This window comes from Amblyraja radiata, chromosome 19, assembly GCF_010909765.2.
Source record: "Amblyraja radiata isolate CabotCenter1 chromosome 19, sAmbRad1.1.pri, whole genome shotgun sequence".
In the NCBI taxonomy this organism is placed as follows: Eukaryota; Metazoa; Chordata; class Chondrichthyes; order Rajiformes; family Rajidae; genus Amblyraja; species Amblyraja radiata.
Genome location: NC_045974.1, coordinates 13,392,766 through 13,415,010, shown reverse-complemented (window position 1 = coordinate 13,415,010; position 22,245 = coordinate 13,392,766). Strand labels below are relative to the sequence as shown.

At 45.0% G+C, this 22,245-nt stretch overlaps 1 protein-coding gene across 4 annotated transcripts in view; it reads left to right on the top strand.

The window, feature by feature from the left end:
* Positions 1-22,245, top strand: part of dennd5b (DENN domain containing 5B) — a 173,048-nt gene that overhangs the window by 103,336 nt on the left and 47,467 nt on the right. For 2 of the 4 annotated variants that reach the window (XM_033037715.1, XM_033037714.1), the window contains 2 exons: positions 13,226-13,413; positions 15,132-15,221. In XM_033037715.1, the coding sequence (XP_032893606.1) occupies positions 13,226-13,413; positions 15,132-15,221 (278 nt within the window). The remainder of the gene's footprint in view (positions 1-13,225; positions 13,414-15,131; positions 15,222-22,245) is intronic. The other 2 variants (XM_033037717.1, XM_033037716.1) reach the window with 1 other exon arrangement.

Below are 22,245 nucleotides of genomic sequence, written 5' to 3'. Positions count from 1 at the left end.
GACCAGACTAGAAATCGGGGTGGTGTAGATGGCCACAATGAAGGGAAATTAGTGGGAGAACGGGAGTGCTGTGAAACTAGGCCAAAATATCTAAATGTTTCTTAAACGTTGCGATAGTACCAGCCTCAACTATCTCCTCCGACAGCTCATTCCATATACCCGCCACCCTTTAGTGTGTAAAAAAAAGTTACCCCTCAGGTTCCTATTAAATCTTTCGCCCCTCACCTTAAATCCATGTCCTCTGGTTGTTCGATTCTTGTTCAAGAGACTTTGTGCATGTACCCGATCTATTCCTCTCACGGTTTTGTGCACTTCTATAAGCTCACCCCTCATCCTCTTGCTCTTGAAGTAGCAATGTTACAAAATTTTGAGATTTAAAAAATCAAGCCTGCAATTTATCCTATCAGATAAAGCATAAAAAGAAGTTTAATTTGCCACCTAATTCACTTTCATATCTTCAGTATTAAAAAAGTTATGGCCATTTTCATACTCGGAAATTAGCACCTTGTTCCCTATTGATTTTCCATTGACTTAACACAAAAGTTGTGATCAAGGACAGTCAAATGGCCATAACTTTATTAAAAATTAAGAGAACTGAAATAAATTTTCAGTTATTATAGATTGAAGCATTCTGAAACAAATATTAAACAATCTTACTTGGATGACCTGAAATTAAAGCATATAATTAGTTAGTTACCTAATTGTAGCTAATTCCAAAATTCAATTACTAAATCTAAACATCTATCCATTTCTTAAGAAAAGATTAACATTTTTAAATAGCCTAAGTGTCCAAAGCACATTCACACAAGAATTCACAATAAAACAAGATTTTAAAATCTCATTGACATTAATTTATAGGCCAAATGGAAGGAATTTAGTGTTCAATTGTGGTAATTTAATGGCCATTTAAATCAGCTTGCGAGTGGGTTTCTCTGGAACGCGATGCTTTGATCTTTGCCATTGCAGTGGATTTGAAGCCCATATGCGGCATGAAAGATACTGCGGGTTTGAATGGGCCCCCAAGTCACATACTCGCAACTTAAAATTTTGAATAAAGGGATCTTAAGAAGCACTTTTTAATGTAAAAATAAACAACCTACCTTGCCTTGTCCCCTACATAAGATCCGTCCCGTTGTCGGCGTTCGCGGCTTTAGAGGATGATTTTTAATCCACAATTAAATAATCCAATTTAGTTTTAAAATAGCTGCAGCGAACGGGTTTCGCAGCGATTTTTCGTTAGCAACTAAACAGGCTGAACAACCTCGATTTCAATAGCCTCGAGAAAATCGTGTTTTAAACCCGCCCCCCTCTCAAAGGCGCCAAAGTCGCGTACACGGGCAGCGACAGAACTGCAGCGCCGCTGAAGGTAAGTTTTGCAATATACCTACTTGAAGGATTTAATTTCCATGCACGAATGCACGTGCATGGAGAAAGGATTCTGGCCATAGCTTCCACAGACATAACCTTTAATATATAAATAAATTACATTTTAAATGTTGGTGGCTTAAACAAAGTGTGTTCACGTAAGAATGTTTTTAAAATTGTTTTATGACACTGCTAGATTTTGATGAAATAATGATGAACTAATTTTGAAATGGTTTCTTCAAAATGTATAAACGTTGAGCAATTTGTGAATCTGTCTTGATGACTGATGACTTTCTCATTCCCACTGCATTAGTAATAACTAAAAGTAGATTAACTTATCAAACAGAATGAGCTTTCTGCCATTCCAAGGGAAAGAGTGTAAGAAACATAAGGACACAAAATGCTGGTGCAACTCAGCAGGTCAGGCAGCATCTCTGGAGAACATGAATAGGTAATGTCTACGATGATGCTGCCTGACGTGCTGATGTACTCCAGCACTGTGTCCTTTTGTGTATTATCCAGCATCTGCAGTTCTTTGTTATTACAAAGAGTATAAGGTGGTAGTTTGAAGCTGTAAGGCTGGATGCAAGCAAGGCAATCTGCTGATTTAGGGAAGTGTAGAAGGTAGACAAAAATGCTGGAGAAACTTAGCGGGTGAGGCAGCATCCATGGAGCGAAGGAATGGATGACGTTTCGGGTCGAGGCCCTTCTTACGGTATTTATTATTGTTCTGTCTTATCATCTTTGCACAGACTGCAGAAGCTAGTAAGGATTCCACACAGAACACAGGAAAACGTGTGGTAGCAGATAGCTCTTGGACTTCTGGGTGGCACCAAAATGTAATTAAGATATTGGGCAGTACAGACATTGCCCTAACCAGGAGATGCCAAGTTGTGCAGTAACAGTGCCCAGTTCTACACTGTAGTGACTTGAACATAGCAAGACAGTTAATTTGTAAGTGCGTGTAAAATCTTTGTGCGGCACATTTTCATTGAATTATAATGCCAGTGAGGAGGAATAGGAAACTGAGAAGGCTTTGTGTTAGATTGCCTGAATTATTTAAAGGGCCTTGCAGGGAACTGACAGATTCCATTAGATCATAAGGAGAGTCCAGCCAGCCCTCGAGGCTGCTTCGGCATACATCAACTTCACAGCTGAAGCAACAAGCCCACCTTCCCAACATCGCCAAGCCCCATAAAATTAAAAATCCTGAGTCTTGTATGTACTCTACAACTGAGTGTCGACAGTTTCCCCGATGAGACGGGGAACAGGAAAGTAATCAGGAAACTCGTGCCGTGCTTTTAGAACACCAGCCTAACCTTTTTTTTAAAGAAACACACAATGCGCTGGAGTAAATCAACAGGTCAGGCAGCATCTCTGGAGAATATGCATGGGTGACGCTTCTGTTGCGACCCTTCTTTTATCTGAAGAAGGGTCTCGACCCGAAATGTCACCTATCCAAATTCTCCAGAGATGATGCCTGACCTGTTGAGTTACCCCAGCACTTTGCGTTCATTTTCTTTGTACAACATCTGCAGCTCCTTGTGGCTCCATTTGGTATTTTGTTGTCCATTTTACTACATTTATGTTGTGCTTTGTTCTGAAGGATAGTGAGTCCAGTCTCTCGACTTTAGTTTAGTTTAGAGATACAGTGCGGAAACAGGCCCTTCGGCCCATCGAGTCCACGCCGACCAGCAATCCTCGCGTAGTAACTGCACATACTAGGGGCTATTTACAATAATACCAGGCCAGTTAACCTACAAACCTGTACGTCTTCGGAGTGCGGGAGGAAACTGGAGATCCCGGAGAAAACCCACGCAGGCCACGAGGTGAAGGTACAAACTCCGTCCAGACAACACCCGTAGTCAGGATCAAACCCGGGATTCTGGCGCTGTAAGGCAGCAACACTACCGATGCACCATTGTGCCGCCATTGATGTTGCTGTTAAGTCCTCTCCTCTGCTGTGTGTGCTGGACTAAGTGGCTGGTTTTCCGTGTAAAATGTGAGTTTAATATTGGTCGGAAATGATAAAGTAAGAGCTGGCAATACAGTTGATGTGCACATTATTGACTCTCAGTCAGACTCTACATTGTAATTCATGTAGCTCTGCAGTGGGGGCGGGAAGGATATTTCAAGTCACCTCTTTCTGCAGATGGTTCGTGGAAAAGTGAACATATCTGGGCTAACTCGCATCTACCTGCTGCAGCGGTAGTTCCTGCAAGCATCTCATTGTGGAGGAAATTCACTGGTAATCAAGTTACAACTCTCAGCCACCTCCTGTGTGTCTGACTCCTGCAAATACCATGCCAAGATCACATTGGAATTTTAACCCTTGGGCCATGAATTCTTATCCAGGCCAGTTGTTTGTGATGAGGTCATTCTTCTATTACCCTGCTAATGGAATGTGAGTTTGGGCAGAGTTCCCAGCTCAATTCTGAGTGTGTCCAACTCATATTGGGCAATTCTTAATTGTCATCTCATTCAAGACAGAATATAAACAAATTATTTTGGAAATGGAGAATCGATACTGGATATACTGTAGAAAGTGGTGCCCTCATGGAATTGAGCTCAGTGCGATGTCAGTTATTGTGAGCAGTTTTGGGCCCCATATCTGAGGAGGGATGAGACCTGGTGTTGGAGAGGCCCCAGAGGAGGTTTACGTGAATGATCTGGGGGATGATTGGCTTAAGATATGATGAGCGTTTGATCAAGCTGTACATAAAAGGATGAGGGGAGACCCTCATTGAAACTTACTGAATAGTGAAATGCCTAGATACGGTGGATGTTTTCACTAGTGGGAGAGTCTGGGAGACCAGAGGGCACATTTATAAGGACGTTATATGGAATAAAAGGACGTTACTTTAGAAAGGAGATAACAAAGAATTTCTTTAGTCAGAGGGTGGTGAATCTGTGGAATTGTTTGCCAGAGACGGCTGTGGAGGCCAGGTCAATGGGTCTTTTTTAAGCGGAGATTGTTATGTTCTGGAGAATGCGGTTGAGAGAGATAGATCAGCCATGATTGAATGGCGTAGTAGACTAGATGGGCCGAATGGCCTAATTCTGTTTCTGTGATGTATGAACTTATGTCTTTGAATAAGGTACCAAATCATCCTCCATGGTTATTAACTAAACAGACTTACTGTATTTCCCGGCAATGAAGACGCTATTTTTTACCTGAAAATAAGGCCCGAACATTTACCTGCGTCTTGGAGGCGGAAGGTTAGATTGTTAGCCAAGAAAGATAGACTTGGATATCCCTCAGTACAGGGCTGTAAAAGGACAGCACCGCTGGGGGTGGGGGGGGGGGGAAGAGTTCATTCCACTGCGTGTGGGGACTCAACTGAGAACACATTGACATACTATTAAATCAGATAAAATTAATTGCTTTATTCTACAAGGGAACTTGCTCTAACGTTTTTTGTTTAGTTTAGTTGTACAGCACGGAAATAGGCCCTTTGGCCCACCGAGTCCGCACTGACTTAACGATTCCCGCACACACTAACACTATCCTACACACACTAGGGACATTTTACAATTTTACCAAGCCAATTGAACTATACACCTGTACGTCTTTGGAGTGTGGGAGGAATCCGGGGAGAAACTATCCATACAGACAGCACCCGTAGTCAGGATCGAACCCGGGTCTCTAGCACTGTTAGGCAGCAACTCTACCGCTGCGCCATCGTGACGTTGCCAGATCTGGGAATTTAATCTGCTGACTGGGTGTAGAGATTGGAAATAACTATTCATCTTCGCAGTACTGTTATCTTTGAGCATGAAATTTGCACCCACCTTCCCAAAATAGTGCTCTCAAGAGTTTTTAGATTCCAAGCCGAAGGAGTGAAATTAATCTCACTAGTGGTGTCACGAGAGCTAACAGCAACCTTCAACAGAAGTAAAAGACAACATCATATCGCATCCATTGAAGCTTTTTGCCTGGTGGGTCAGGTGGCAGCCGAGCTGCACAAACATCCAGTGATATTGAAACCATCCTCCTTGACCATGAAATCCTGATGAGATCTGGACAAGTTCTCTCAATCACAGTTCCGAGGGAGTCTTTAGTTTGTGAGGATTATCTGACTGCACAATGTTAGTCGGGTGTGATGACTTTCTGCATCCACTGAGGCCCATTCCTGAGAGGAATAGATCAGGTCGACGTACAGAGTTACTTGCCCAGCGTAGGGGAATCGAGAACCAGAGGACAAAGTAAGGGAGGAAAGCATTAACAGCAACCCGAGGAGTAATCTTTTTACACACAGCATGGTGGGTGTATGAAACCCACCATCCCAGTTTAAGAAACATTTAGACAGGTACATGGATAGGACAGTTTTAGAAGGACATGGGCCAAATGCAGGCAGGTGGGACTAGTGTAGATGGGACTTAGGTGGGTGTGGGTTAGTTGGGCTGAAGGGCCTGTTTCCACGCCATTATTTCCATTTGTTGGTCAGAACAATTTATACCAAAGTCCGACACAAAGTGCTGGAGTAACTCAGCGGATCAGGCAGCATCTCTGGAGAAAAAATATGGGTGACATTTCAGGTCGGGACCCTTCTTCGGACTGAAATTTGGCAGGGGGGGGGGGGGGGGGGGGGGGGAGAGGTGAGTTGAAGAGTTGGAGGTGAGAAAAGACCAGGACCAATCTGGGTCAGCCACAGAAGACCTCAGGCAGGGCAGTGCCTGGTAAGCCCATTGGGCTCGGAAGGTGTGGTCTCAAGAGGAAATCAATGTGGAGAACCGTGGGACTGGTCTCGACCCGAAACGTCACCCATCCTTATTCCCCAGAGATGCATCCTGACCCACTGAGTCACTCCAGCACTTTGTGCCTATCTTTAAGACAATGCCATGCTTCCTGAACAACATTACAACAGTCTGGGTCAAGTCTTTAGGGGTGTGCTGGTGACCAGCTTGCTTGTAAATGATGAGGTTCACGTTATGTGTTACAGGAGGGAATGGAATAGTGGAAGGTTCAGGTATTTGTGTACTATGACTTACCCATCAGCTAAACAATTCTTTACCTTGGATAAAACAGAATTGAACAGCTAAACTACAATGTTATCAATATAATAACATATGTACAATAGGTGCAGCACCACTGATCAATAAAATAACATATGTACAATAGGTGCAGCACGGTGCCACAGCGGTAGAGTTGCTGCCTCACAGTGCCAGAGACCCAGGTTCGATCCTGACTATGGGTGTTGTCTGTACGGAGTTTGTACGTTCTCCCCGTGACCGCGTGGGTTTTCACCAAGATCTTCGCTTTCCTCCCACACTCCAAAGATGCACAGGTTTGTAGGTTAATTGTCTTAATATAAAGATGTAAAAAATGTCCCTAGTGTAGGATAGTGTTAATGTGCGTGGATCGCTGGTCGGTGCGTACTCAGTGGGCCCTAGGGCCTGTTTCCGTGCTGTGTCTCTAAAAATAAAAATAAATCTAAACAGTCCTCACATTGTTTGTAAGGAGTGATTGGAGTCTTTCCATTGATAGACATTTGTTGTGATTCATGTTAGCGTTGATTTATAAGCAGAGTTGTTTTGCTCAGCATAAAATTTCAATGACCATGCGTTTTATACAGTCATACTGGAGCATTAGAGGACATGAGACATTGTTGTGTGTCATTGTCTAGTGTCCTGGGCCCTCAAGCAATATTCACTGTAATATTCACACCTCATATTTCAGTGAAGCCCAGCCCAAAGTGGACGAACAACAACATATATTTTGCTTGGGTAGTTTACACATTGACTTCTCTAATTTCAGGTGGTCCTTGCTTTCTCACCTCCCCCTTCCCAGCTCTCCCACATAGCCTACTGTCTCCGCCTCTTCCTTTTTCCCCCCCGACATCAGTCCGAAGACGGGTCTTGACCCGAAACGTCGCCTACTCCTTTTCTCCATAGATGCTGCCTCACCCACTGAGTTTCTCCAGCATTTTTTTTGTCTACTTTCCCTGTAAACTGGTCTTTATGTCAATGTTGGTTGGGAAGCCTTGGAAACAAAATGGCTGCTTTGTTTGCTCTGAGCAGCAACTGTTTGTCAGTCTGCCTCGAGAGCTTTAGGAATTTATCTGATAAAGTGTAACATAAACAAGACACAAAGTGCTGGAGTAACTCAACGATGGTGTCAGTGGTTACAGGGAGAAGGCAGGAGAATGGGGTTAAGAGGGAAAGATAGAAAATCCATGATTGAATGGCGGAGTAGACGATGGGCCGAACGGCCTAATTCTGCTATCGCTTATGAAGCAGCAGCTCTGGAGCATGGATGGGTGATGTTTTGGGTTGGGACCCCTTCTTCAGATTCATGAATGTGAGCTTGCGAGTGGGTCACTAACTTGTTTCAATGGGAAGGTCAGCTCAATTGACTGCTTACATATCAGGGTGAAAGGTGTGTCAAATTGGTGCTCTGCACCAGTGGGCCTACTGGAGAGAGAAAAATCATCTTGGGTTATACATTATTAGATTATCATATCATGAGTTGTCGTTGAGCAAGGCTGTGTTGCATTTGTGGAACAGTTACATAATTTACTAAACTGCCTAAGTTGAGGAAAAACACATTGTGTGTGCGTGTATGTGGACCTGCATCTCAGCACCAATTTAGTTTAGTGGCGATGCAGGGAACTGCAGGTGCTGGTTTAGAAGAAAGGTAGCAGTGCTGGAGTAACTCAGTGAGTCAGGCAGCATCCACGGAGAACATGGATACTATAGTTGACGTTTCGGGTCGGGACTCTTCTTCAGACACTTTAATTTAGTTTATCATTGTCACACAGAACATAGAACAGTGCAGCACAGGAGTAGGCCCTTTGACACGAAATGTTTGTGCTGAACATGATGCCTAGCTCAGGGACGACAGATGGCACAATGGGCTAAGTGTTCGGCTGGCAACCGGAAGGTAGCCGGTTCGAATCCCGCTTGGAGTGCATACTGTCGTTGTGTCCTTGGGCAAGACACTTCACCCACCTTTGCCTGTGTGTGAATGTGTGTGAGTGATTGGTGGTGGTCGGAGGGGCCGTAGGCGCAGATTGGCAGCCACGCTTCCGTCAGTCTGCCCCAGGGCAGCTGTGGCTACAGAAGTAGCTTACCACCACCGAGTGTGACTGAGGAGTGTATGAATAATGCGATGTAAAGCGCCTTGAGTATTAGAAAGGCGCTATATAAATCCCATCCATTATTATTATTATTAGCTGAGCTGACCTCATCTGCCTGCATATGATCCATATCCCTCTATTCCCTGCACTTTCATGTGCCTATCTAACAGCCTCTTAACTATCATTATTTTATCTGGCTCCACCACCACCCCAGACAATGCATTCCAGGTCCCCACCACCCTCTGTGTTAAAAACAAACTTGCCCTGCATATCTCCATTAAACGTTCCCTCTCGCACCTTGTAGCTATGCCCTCTGGTGTTGGATATCTCCACCCTGGGAGAAACATGTTCAGTGTACATGGATACAGTGAAGACCTTGATCTGCATACTATCCTGTCAAATCATAATATACACGAGGACAATGGATGTTCTTCTGGAACAGCACGCAGCGAGTCACCATGTTCTAACGCCATCTTGCAACTTACACAAGTGTTTGAAAAATCTGATCTTGGTCGAAGGAGATCTCAGTTTCAGCTAAGTTTATTGTCCTGTGTACTGAGGTACAATGAAAAGCTTTTGTCACGTGCTATCCAGTCAGCGGAAAGACAATACATGATTACAATTAGCCATTTACAGTGTAGATACATGATATGGGGATAACGTTGCATGGTAAAAACAGCAAAGTCCAATCAAGGATAGTCCGAGTGTCATCAAAGAGGTAAACATAGAAAATTGGTGCAGGAGGAGGCCATTTGGCCCTTTGAGCCTGCACCACCATTCATTGTGATCATGGCTGATCATCCATAATCAGTAACCCGTGCCTGCCTTCTCCCCATATCTCTTGATTCTGCAAGTCCCTAGAGCTCTATCTAACTCTCTTTTAAATTCATCCAGTGAATTGGCCTCTACTGCCTTCTGTGGCAGAGAATTCCACACTCACAAAACTCACCCCGTATTGCCCTTTTTGCTACTTTCTGTTGTCCTTTGAAAGTTTCCCAATCCTCTGGCTTCCCGCTACTCTTTACTATGGTATACACCTTTTCTTTTAGTTTTATTCCATCCCTAACTTCCCTTGTTGTCCACGGTTACCTCTTGCTCCCCTTAGAATTTTCCTTCCTCTTTGGAATGAAATGATCCTGCCTCTCTTGGATTACGCCCAGAAATTCCTGCCATTGCTGTTCCACCGTCATTCCTGCTAGAATCCTTTTCCAGGCGACCTTGGCCAGCTCCTCACTCATGCCTTCGTAGGTAGATAGTAGTTCAGCACTGCTCTCTAGAATGCAGACTCTCGTTTTTAAGGCTTGGTGGCCCCGGTGGCCGTGGATCGGTGAAACAGGCCTGGACCGGCCTAATGCAATGCTGCCATCTCCTTCCACCGTCGTTCCTTGCAGCTGCCGCAGGCTGTGCTCCATCCACCCGCTCACCCGGCTGCTGCAGGGCCTCTCGCCGTCGCCACCGCCAACGCTGCGGCCCCGTGACCACGGCAACCTCGCCATCCATCTGCCTCCTCCAGCTGCCACCACTCAGCCCCCAGTCTACAAGGATAGAACTAGGAAAGGGGAGAAGATAGAGGAGCGTTCAGGAAATACAGCATGTCATGATCCTTAGATTAAATGCGTCGAAGAATACAGAAAATCGAAAACATCATTTCAAGGACGAGGGAGGGGAAATTTGGCTAAATTTAGATCAAACACTGTGTGCCAATGGTCGATCTCTGGCATGAAACTTGAAAGTGCATGCGGCCTCCTGATTCGGTCTCCATGGCAACCGGGAGAGCAGAGGCTGTTGTGACAGTCACTTGGCAACCAAGCATGCTTCCTTGCAATGGAGCTGCGCGCAGCGTGCAGCCGGTGTCACTCACGTCCAGGCTCTGGGAGGGAGAGTTGTGATTGTGAAATAATTCACGAGGCTTGGCACTGTGGTCGTATCCAAGCACTTGGGCGCAATGCAAGCCGGCTTAAATAATTAACGACTGGCACAATCAGAGTGGAGACCGAGGCAGCTGATAGGTCATAAGGAATAGGAGTAGAATTAGGCCATTCGCCCCATCAAGTATATTCTGACACTCAATCATGGCTGATCTATCCCTCCCTCCTAACCCCATTCTCCTGCCTTCTCCTCGTAACCTCTGACGCCTGTACTAATCAAATGTCTATCTGTCCCTGCCTTAAAAATATCCACTGACTTGGCCTCCCCAGCCTTCTGTGGCAAAGAATTCTACAGATTCACCACCCTCGGACTAAAGAAGGCCTCAGGCTTTGATGCCTCCCTGTGCTGCTCCCTGACGATGGCAACAAGAGCAAACTGAGCAGTGGCGTACCTCAGTCGTGGAGTCGTAAAGCTGAGCAGCACGTTAACAGGCCCTTTGACCCAACTCTCCACCCCAACCAAGTTGCCAAACCAAGTGAGTCGCACTTGCCTGTGTTTGGCCCGAAATCCTCCAAACTTTTCTAATCCACTTACCCTGCCCAAGTGCCCTTTAAATGTCGTAATGAAACAACATCTCTGCCAACTTATTTCACATGTCCAACATCCTCCCTGCCAAAACTTTATTGTTTAATTGGAAGAGAAATATGAAGACCATATCCATGAACTGATAGTTATCTGTGCTTAGACAAAAATGCTGGAGAAACTCAGCGGGTGCGGCTGCGGGTGCGGCACCCGCTGAGTTTCTCCAGCATTTTTGTCTACCTTCGATTTTCCAGCATCTGCAGTTCCTTCTTGAAGAGTTATATGTGCTTAGCATCCTATACACCCCTTACGATGGATGCTCTAAAGGGTGCACGTTCCGAGGACCACTGAGACCCCAACGTTCTCACTTCTCCCTCCAACCCCCCACCCCGATGGGCCTGTTCGCGCGCTGTATCTCTAATCTAAACTAAAACTAAGGTAGTCTATTCTGACTCGGAACCATAACGTTCCGGCAGAACAAATCGTCTCAAATGCCTGTAATTTATCCAGATTATTTGCACAGTGTCAGCTTTGATTGGGTTGCTGAGTTGCTACCAAAGTGCTAAATAAGACCGATGACTATGACTATTTTGCAAGCCATGCAAGCTGTAACTGTTAATTTGATCTATTATTATCATCCTGCGAGTGTACTAACCTGCAATTAAGGGCACAGAACAACATCATACGTTGTGTTTTTCCCATGGGGATTGGAGGATTTTTACTGCTTCGGGAATCATAGGCCACTTTCATCTCAGAAACCCAAAGATAAAATACGATACGATAAACTTTATTCATCTCCGCAGCGAAAATACTCACATCTGTTGTGCCCATGATCACAGTCCTTATTGTAGCTGAAAAAAGAGAACAGGAAGAACTCAACGGGTCAGGCAGCATCTGTTGAAGAAAATGGGTAGTCAATGTTTCGGGTCAAGAATGTTGACTGTAGAGTCGAGATGCAGGGTCTCGATCCACAACATTGACTGACCATTTCCCAGATGCTGCCTGACCTTCTGAGTATTTGTCAACTGCTCTCCTTTTGTTTTTGATACAGATTCCAACAGTCTCTTGTACCTCCACAGCCTTATTGTATTGACTTCAATACAGTGCAGATTGCCATTATATAAATTGCCATATTCTGAAGTGGTTCTACAAGGATATATTGATTCACTGTTGAAAAATGAAGACTAAGTATTTATCTGGTTTTAGCTTTAGTTTTAGAAATACAGTAAGGAAACAGGCACCTCAACCCATTGAGTCCACACTGACCAACGATCACTCATACACTAACTCTATCCAACACACTAGGGACAATTTTACAGAACCTATTTAACCTACAACCCTGGACGCCTTTGGAGTGTAAGAGGAAACTCTAGCACCTGGAGAAAACCCACGCAGTCACAGAGAGAACTACACAATCTATGTATAGACAGCATCCGCAGTTGGGATTGCACCCGGATCTCTGGCACTGTAAAGGTTCCAGAGGTCTTTTATTGTCATGTGTACCAATTAAGGTACAGTGATATGCGTATTACCATACAGCGCATATGAAAAAAAAGCAACAAGACACACAACTACATAAAAGTTAACATAAACATCCACCACAGTGGATTCCCCACGTTCCTCACTGTGATGGAAGTCAATAAAGTCTAATCCTCTTTATTCTCCCGTGATTGGGACAGTCGAACCATCTGTCGGGGCGATCGGAGCTCTTGCAGCCGGCGGTAGGAGCCCCTGCGTTCGGGCAATCGAAGCTCCCGTGTCGGGGCGATCGAAGGTCCCACGTCAGGGCGGTCGAAGCTCTTGCGACGGAGCTCCCGAAGTCAGTCTCTAACCAGAGACCGCGAGCTCCACGATGTTAAAGTCCGTAGGCTCCCGCGGTTAGAGCACCGAGGTCGATCCTTGGCAAAGGGGTTGCGAGTTCTGCGATGGTAAGTCTGCAGGCTCCAGCGGTTGGAGCTCCCGAAGCCGGTCTCCAGCAAAGGCTTGCAGTGCGGACTGAGATATGATACGGGAAAAAATCGCATCTCTGTCGAGGTAAGAGATTAAAATAGTTTTCCCCCCACCCCCACTCCCCACATAAAACAAGCTAAAAAACACTAAAAACCTGCATTTAACACATGCTATTAAAACAACAAAGAAGGAAGGGGCAGACAGACTGTCTGAAGAGACAGACAGACGAGGCAGCCATTGCTGGCGCCACCCAGGGAGCAACTCTACCGCTTCGCCACTGCGCTGTCCGTTGGGCGAATGTTTTCATCTTTGTATCGACTTGTTGATCCCATCTTGTGTCCCGTTCACGCTGAGAATAACCACGTGCCATCTGCTTTCAGATTACCAGCGGCTGATGACAGTGGCCGAGGGGATTACGGCTCTTCTGTTCCCCTTCCAGTGGCAACATGTCTACGTCCCCATCCTCCCGGCCTCCCTCCTGCACTTTCTCGACGCTCCAGTTCCCTACCTGATGGGCTTGCAATCCAAGGAACCCAATGACCGGTCCAAGTTGGAGCTTGCACAGGAGGTAAGAATCGGAGCGCAGCTCCACACACAGTTGGGTGAGTGAGGAACATGCCGCACTCATCCAAACTCCATAGGAAGAGTGGCCAGCATGGGCTGGAGACATTGTGTTGGGCTGACTGGGAAAGCTGCAATGAAAAGTTAATAGAACTAATGCTCTGGAGAACCATGGACCATACGGCCATATACACTCAGCTCCAGTCTCTTACTGCCCTCCACCAGTTTCTAATGCTAAGCTAATCTTTATAATAACATGGAATGATAGTGGATGTAGGCCATCTGGCCCCTTTGTTATTCAATAAGAACATGCCTAATCATTTACCTCAGTGCCATTTTCCTGCATTAAATCTCACTCTCTTCATATTCAAAAATCTATCCATCTCTATCTTAAATAAGCTCTGAAACTGAGTCTACAGCCCTCCTGCGTCAGTCAAGAATGTCAAAGATTCATCACCATCTGGGTGAAGAAACATCTCATCTTCTGTCACATATGACTGGCTTCTTATTTTAAGATGGTGATACCTGGATCCAGATCAGTATCCAAGGAGCCAAGGAATTACCAACTGTATCTACCCTGCCATGTCCCTTTTGTATCTTGTACGTGTCTTCTATACTTTAGGCCCAGTCAGATTAATCTCTCTCTTCAGAACAATCTCCCAACCTCCATTGCTAGAAAAAATCCAGAAGAGCCTTGGTTCCATTCCTTCAGTTACATGTTTATATTCTTCCTTAGATAGGGAGATTGGTCCGGCACATAATATACCACGTGCACGGGTGAAATATAATTGGGAAAAGACACCTTCACTCTCATACTCTTGCAATAATGGGGAAACTTATCATTTGCCTTCCCAATTGGTAATCCTGCACATCAACTTTCAGTGGTTTGGGCCCTTAGAGACCCAGGATTTTCAATACCAACATCTTTCAATCTTTCACCATTTAAACAAATCACTTTCTTTGATCTTTTTCTACCAAACAAGGTTTGACCTCATTTTTTTCCTCATTATGTCCCATCTACCATATCTTTGCCCATTCTTTTAATGCTGCATTTAACTCTCTGAAGCCTCTGCGTCCACCTCACAGTCCACTTCGACAGACAAGGTGTGTAGGAAGGAACTGCAGATGCTGGTTTGCACTGAAGGTAGACACAAAATGCTGGAGTAACTCAGCGGGACAGGCAGCATCTTTGGATAGCAGGAATGGGTGACGTTTCGGGTCGAGATCCTTCTTCAGACATAGTTAGGGGAGAGGGAGACACAGAGACATGGAAGGGTAAGGTGTGAAAACGAGACATCAAAGGGGGATGAGGATCAAGGAAAATGTTGAATAGATCGTTGTTAGCTCGGGGAAGGTGACAACGAGGCATACAAAGATAAAACCTAATCAGGAGGACAGTCACACTGGTCGGAGAACTAGGATGGGGAGGGATGGAGAGAGAGGGAAAGCAAGGGTTACTTGAAGTTAGAGAAGTCAACATTCCGCTGGGTTGTACGCTGCCCAAGCGAAATGAAAACTTTGTATCATTAGCAGATTTGTATATTCACTCCCAAGCACATCAGTGTCTCCTCACGCACTATTGATCTGTGTGCAGCATAGTGACGGAATGTAAATTTGTGTACTGTGGAGATTTGTTGGCAGCCATTTTAAGGGTTTCCTGTACAGTGTAAGAACCTGAGTAAAGAAAGATTGCCACTTTCACCTTTACAATTATAATTGGGACAGGTCAACATCCCCTCACATGTACACGGAAGAGAAGCATTCATGACCTCCGCACTTCATCCTCATCAAAGTGGGTACTCTTTTAACACAAAGGTTAGTGGAAACTGTGTCATTCACTCTGTAAGATGCTGAAGGATAGTTGGTAACGTATACCTATAGCGCTAATAAAACAAAGAAATACTGGAAATGCTCAACAGGCACGAGAAAAAACTTACATGGTGAAAAGCGGTTTTCTCTGCCGAGGCAGATAGATTCTGGAAGCTTCCACACTGACAAGTGCCAATGTAGGATGAGCAATCGGTCTCATACTACAGTTCTTAAAGCGGTACTAGCCAATATTGCTTATGCTACAGGACCTAAAACTTGCATTCCCTGCCATTCAAACAAACTGACAAAGAAAACCCAATTGAAAATGTCCAGACTTGGACTGATGGATCTCGGTTAAAGTAGGAATGTCAAGGGATGTTGATCAAAGGGCCCTGATCAACAGTGAGCTAATTAATGAGGCAGAAATGGGCTTAAAAACCCTACATATGCTCCCAATTTTGAGGGGATGATTTCCTCAAAACCCAGTTTGGCGATGTACGTTCTCGGTTTGTTACCCTGACAACTGCACAACTTGCCTGATGAAGAGACTGGATCCGTAGGTTGACGAAGCACACTGCGTCTTGTACTTGATGTCACTGCTCCATTGGAGCCAACGCCTGGTTCTCCAGCCACAATGATCTGCTGGTGGGTAACGTGCTTATTACACCTGGTACTGCAATGCAAAAAAACAGCACCAGTACCCGCTAAATTAATGGCTTAAATCCAGCCAGGATTAACTGCTCCATGCCACTTGTTAAAATTCTCACATCCTTGATAACTGTTTAGCATTTCGTTGACTGACTATTTTGGGGTTGATGTGTGAAGTATTTTAAGTAGCATTGATTGCCTTGAAGTTTTAACCTTTTAATGCAGTGGGGTTACCAATGTAGAGTATATGATATAGGGTAATGCACGAAAAACTGAGAATCTGAAAATCTGCATAAGCCTTATGTGATTTTTGCGGTTCTCCCTCCCAACTCACCTGGGCCCCAGTTCCCACACTCCCACATGTAAGAATTAGATTGTTCTGTTTCGGGACATATGACAATGAAACCTGTTCAAGAAGGAACTGCAGATGCTGGAAAATCGAAGGTATACAAAAATGCTGGAGAAACTCAGCGGGTGCAGCAGCATCGGCCCGAAACATTGCCTATCTCCTTCGTTCCATAGATGCTGCTGCACCCGCTGAGTTTCTCCAGCATTTTTGTGTACCTTCGATTTTCCAGCACCTGCAATTCCTTCTTAAACATTCTAATGTAAGATGTTATGCTGAGGTCTTGCATGGCACCTTATCTGGGTGTCAAAGACCCCGTAATGCTGGAGTTTTTTTCCGAGGTACCTTGGCCAACATTCCTCCTTCAACACCAATGATTTTTTGCCTCCTGTGTTTGTTGGGAGCAAGTCGGGAGTCGTGCTTTTCCTGTAACGACTGCTGCCAAAAGAAAAATAATTGGCGGAGGACCAATCTGGGACATCACAAGGATGTGGTATGGTGTCATGTAACGCAAATTCACTTTTTCTTACTGCGAAAAGCTCCTTGTAGCAAAGTGTCAGCATCAGTTACAAGTAATTTAACCGAGAATCCCTCATCTTAGTCGCATTTGGAAGAGTGGGCTCTTAACTCTTCATATCCTGGTGAAGTTATCAACCATGGGTCGTGTGATGTGCGCTCTTGTACGCTACAGTGTGCAGTGAATGGGGACCTTGAGCATGGATTGAAAGAGACAATACAAAACAGAACACTGGGGTGCTTGGCACTGTGGCTGTGTACAGGGGGAAAATAAACTGATTAATGACTAATGAGTTAAGCATTTATTGTGATGGGGTTCTAGCACAGAAAGAGTAGCAATCTGGCAGTGGTTAGCAAGTATCGGACAGGAGCTTTAGGCTAGTTGACAAAGAAACGAGGGCTAAAGTTTAAACGGATATGCCCTTTGAGTCTTTCAAGCCCATTTTCATATTTCCAAGCAAATAAATGTACTGGCAGCACATACAGCGGTACAGTTCAGAGAATCGTGTGACAGAGTTATCCCTGTAACAGACACACCATGGGCTCAGTGCTACTTTGGGTATGTGCATTAAAGCTTCTGGATTGAGCTCAGGCCGTTTCACAGCAGTGTGTGTCACTGATCCAATTCACGCTTGATTTCCAGCATTGTAAGTAGCTGTAAACTCAATATATTGAAGAAATCCTTGTTGCCGCTGTTGCCACAGTTCAACGCGAGGAGCACTGGAGTGAAGTGTGTCACAGGTTAAATCAGCTACAGTTTAATCAATGATGTGACTGGATGATATAAAGCAGTGAGAAAGTAAATTATTGACAACGGGGAAGTCCTGTCATGGGATAACGCTGGGCAATTAATCTCCCATTCAGCTCCGACATTCCCCTTGCTGAACAGATGCCAGGTATCCTCTGGGCTCTCGGATGAATGTCGTTTAAAAGTGAAATCAGGAATCACGTACTAACAAGTTAGGTAACGAAAGACAGCCTGACCTTGAGCTCACTTGTAATCTGCAGGGATGTACCATCCAGTAGGAAGCTCCGGGCTGAATCAGAGCTGGGATTCCTGCCGGGCTATTTCTTCCCAAAAAAACTGCAACATTCCTACCTCTGTCCAGGGATCACTGAGCACATCGTAGACTGGCGACTGGTACAGTTCATTGTCATGTACACAGAGGTACAGTGAAAAGCTTTTGTTGCGGGCTAACCAGATAGCGGAAAGACAATACATGATTACAATCTAGCCATCCGCAGTGTACAGACACATGTGGAAGAAAGAATTGCAGATGCTGGTTTAAATTAAAGGTAGACACTAAATGCTGGAATAACTCAACGGGTGAGGCAGCATCTCAGGAGACCCGAAACGTCGCCCATCCCTTCTCTCCAGAGATGCTGCCTTGCCCGCTGAGTTACTCCAGCATTTTGTGTGTACAGATACATGATATTGGAATAATGTGTGCGGGGCTCATTTCATTAATGGACAGAGAGTTAAGGGGAAGGGAAGGTGTGCGGACAGAGTGTAGTTTATCACCACAATCTCTATTAATCAGTAAGAAAAAAACCCAGCAAGACTTGGCTGTCGGCTAAGACTCGGCCAGCTTGACTCAGGTCAGACCCTTTAGCTGGGGTCCAGTTCGGTATGTTGGCCTCGTACACACAGACCGGTTGTAATACAAGACATTACTTGCTGTGTTATCTCACTGCAAATGTCCAGTGGTTTCTGTGTTGGTGGCACATGTGAATGAAGGACCTGGTACATAAATCCAGGTATGTCACTGATGCGTAGAAACAAGGAACTGCTGATGCTGATTTACAATCTGAAGAAGGGTCCTGACCCAAATCGTCACCTGTCCATATTCTCCGGAGTTGATATCTGTTCCGCTGACTTACTGAAGCACATTGAGTCTCCTTATGCTATTGATGCAGTAGGTACACCCTGAAGTTATGGACCAAATTAGCTTGTTCTTAGCCAAGTTGTGTTGGAGCATAGAATGTCGAGATAAGTATGTTGTCTGTTGTTCTTCAGTTACAACACAAAGCAGCTTACAGTGTGTATGCTTCAGGCAAGGTTGAGCTTATCCCTTCCCTGTGTTTGCGGTGGGGTTGTGTGTGAGTGTGTCTTCATTCTTCACTTTGTGCTCAAAGCCGCACTCGGTGCTTGGATCTGTTTCCTTCCTAAAGTCAGAGAATTGGCTTGCGATTGAACTTGAAAAGAAATAGAATCAAGCGCCACGATGAGCACGGGTGGCACGGTGGCGCAGTGGTAGAGTTGCTGCTCGTGTATGAGAATACGGGTGCTGTCTGTGCGGAGTTTGCACGTTGTCCCCGTGACCTGCGTGGGTCTTCTCTGGGATCTCTGGTTTCCTCCCACACTCCAAAACTTACAAGTTTATAGGTTAATTGACTTGGAATAATTGTAAATTGTCCCAAGTGTGTGTAAGATAGCATTAGTGTGCGGGGATCGCTGGTTGCGGTGGGCCGAAGGGCCTGCTTCCTTCAGCTCTGTATCTCTAAACTAAGCTAATAATCTGCCAAGGGTGATTTACTCCATTCCTAGTTTTCCAACGTACCCTTCATCTATATAAATAATAGCAAGGCTATGACTGATATGTATGGTCTGGCCTAAATCATGTGGAACTGATGTCCAATGACATCTCTTTTATCTTTCTATATAAAGCAAGTCAGCATTCTGCATACAAGCTCCTATAATATAAACATCAGTGAATCGTATTTTTTAATCAATTGTTTGCGTCATTAATTCAACTAAAATCTGCTGCTGCGTTTGAAGAATTAAATGAACAGAATATATATTGATTAATATCTTGAGATCCTTGTCAGCTGATCTATCACATTTCATCCGTGGCTCTCTCTCTCTCTCTCTCGCACAAATTTCCTGGCGAATTGGATTTTGTTCAAGCAAAAGATTCATGGTTTGAAAATGTATTCATTATCATTATTTTCTCTCAGGCGTGCTGACAGGGAAAGGAACCAATTGAGGTGGTGCGGCATATTTCTTGAAAGCATCTTCAGCCCGCGTGGGGTTTAGTTGTTTTAAGTTGGAGATACAGCTCAGAAACAGGCTCTTCGGCCCACTGAGTCCGCGCTGACCAGCGACCCCCGCACACTTACACTATCCTACACACTAGGGACAATCTATAATTATACCAAGCCAATGAACCTACAAACCTGTGCGTGTTTGGAGCATGGGAAGAAACCGGAGCACCCGGAGAAAAACCACGCGGTCACAGGGAGAACAAACAAACCCGTACAGACAGCACCCGTAGTCGGGATCGAACCCGGATCTCTGGCACTGGAAGACGGCAACACTACCGCTGCGCCACTGTGTCGCCCATTGATTTGATTGATTAGGTGATTAGAGCAAATCGGGAAGATCTGTTTCCCTTAGCTGAGGTCAGAAATCAGGGGCATGGGCATATAGAACTTTCTGGAGGATTAGCGTGATGAGCACCAATGTTCTTGTAAATACGCTCTTCTGAAGCTTACCCCCCCTAGTCTAGTTCAGTAAAAAACACTGACTCAAGCACTGGAACAACTAAACTTTATTTTTAGAATGAACAGCAAATTCCCCTATACGATACCTAAACCACCGCGCGTTCGATCCTTGTCTCTGCCTGGCCAATCCCTTCAGCCTCGTGCAAGCAGACACACTCCAAAAGGTTACTCAGTCCCAAGCGCACCTCCGGAATATCGTCATCGATCTAAGATGGGGCTACCTTTTATACGTCCACGAACTTTGAGGGGCCAAACTACATAGGGGTGGTCTCTTTAGAGTCCAATCAAACATATTAATTACATCAATACATTATTGACAGTTCCCCAAACCAATTACAGAGTCTTCCATACAATGTTTCTGGCAGAAGCTTCTGGAAGGAAGCTAACAAACTAACTAATGCAACATTTACCCTGGAACTCAAAACAATCCTGCCAGGTCTTAACACTTTGACCAATCAACAAACAGCAGGGTAATTGGCATGCAACATTATTTACATTATTTACAATTCCTTTGCAGCAACACAATCATATCAATGCATTTAAGTTTATTTACAGAATTTTAATACATATTATCAATTATGGGGAAATGCGGAGAACACCTGGATCTTTCACCATCCTGCATATCCATCTGAGGCTCAGACTGGTCGGTGCCATCCACAGCCTGTAAATTTCCACTGACAAAGGTTAAGAAATTCTGACAATTGCAGGGATCCTCCATTTTATGGTGTCTTTAATTTGGTCAATATTAACATTCTCACCCAGAGCATGGATGGAATCTGGAGCTGAGGAATCAAAACCATTACCATGTTTAAATTGGGGTATGCTATATACTTGAACAGACGTGACCTGCATTGTCACCAACCTTTTACTGCAACGCACAATCAGGCTTGACAGTTCTTTCTGGTCTAGCACAGACACAATAGGCTGAATGGCCTCCTCCTGTGTCATAAAAATATGATTCTTTAAAACACCTCTGATTCATTCCTTGATATGAGCTAAAAAGAGCATGCCATTACTTTTTCAGCCTCTATTTCTTATTGAAAATGTAATTCTAAGGCCTATCATCTGTTCTAAACCTGGGTCTTAAGTTTAATAACCCTTTCCAATCTCCTGCAACCAACTCTTGCCATCCAAGACTGCTCACCTTGTACGCTCCCGAATCCTAACCTCAATCCGTTCCTGCTGGTTGCACTGAAAATGAACCACTGTCATCGAAATTTCACAATAGCAGGGAGGCTAACATTGGAGGTACACAGAAATGCTGGAGAAACTCAGCGGATGCAGCAGCATCTATGGAGCGAAGGAAATAGGTGACGTTTCGGGCCGAAACCCTTCTTCAGACTGATGGGGGGTGGGGGGGAGAAGGAAGGAAAAAGGGAGGAGGAGGAGCCCGAGGGCGGGGGGATGGGAGGAGACAGCTCGGGGGTTAAGGAAGGGAAGGAGACAGCAAGGGCTAGCAAAATTGGGAGAATTCAATGTTCATGCCATCCGGACGCAAGCAACCCAGGCGGAATATGAGGTGCTGTTCCTCCAATTTCCGGTGTTGCTCACTCTGGCAATGGAGGAGACCCAGGACAGAGAGGTCGGATTGGGAATGGGAGGGGGAGTTGAAGTGCTGAGCCATTGAGGCTAACATTGGAAGTGGGAGTTTGACACATTTTACACTATTCGATGGACAGCGTGGACTCAGTGGGCCGAAGGGCCTGTTTCAATGCTGTATCTACGCACACAAGTCACGGGGAGAACGTACAAAGTCCATACAGACAACACCCAAGATCAGGATTGAACCCGGGTCTCTAGCGCTGTAAAGCAGCAATTCTACCGCTGCGCCACCGTGCCGCCCCGAATGTCTAGTTGAAAGAAACAGAAATGCTTCACACTAGATTTCAACCTTTGTCTTTCAGTAATCGAGTGGAGTGAAGATATGTTTTATTGCTCCTGCATTATATTTTGATGTGCTAGGACCTTTGCAAAATGTAGGAATATAAGGACACCCTGTGGCCATTTAAAGGCACT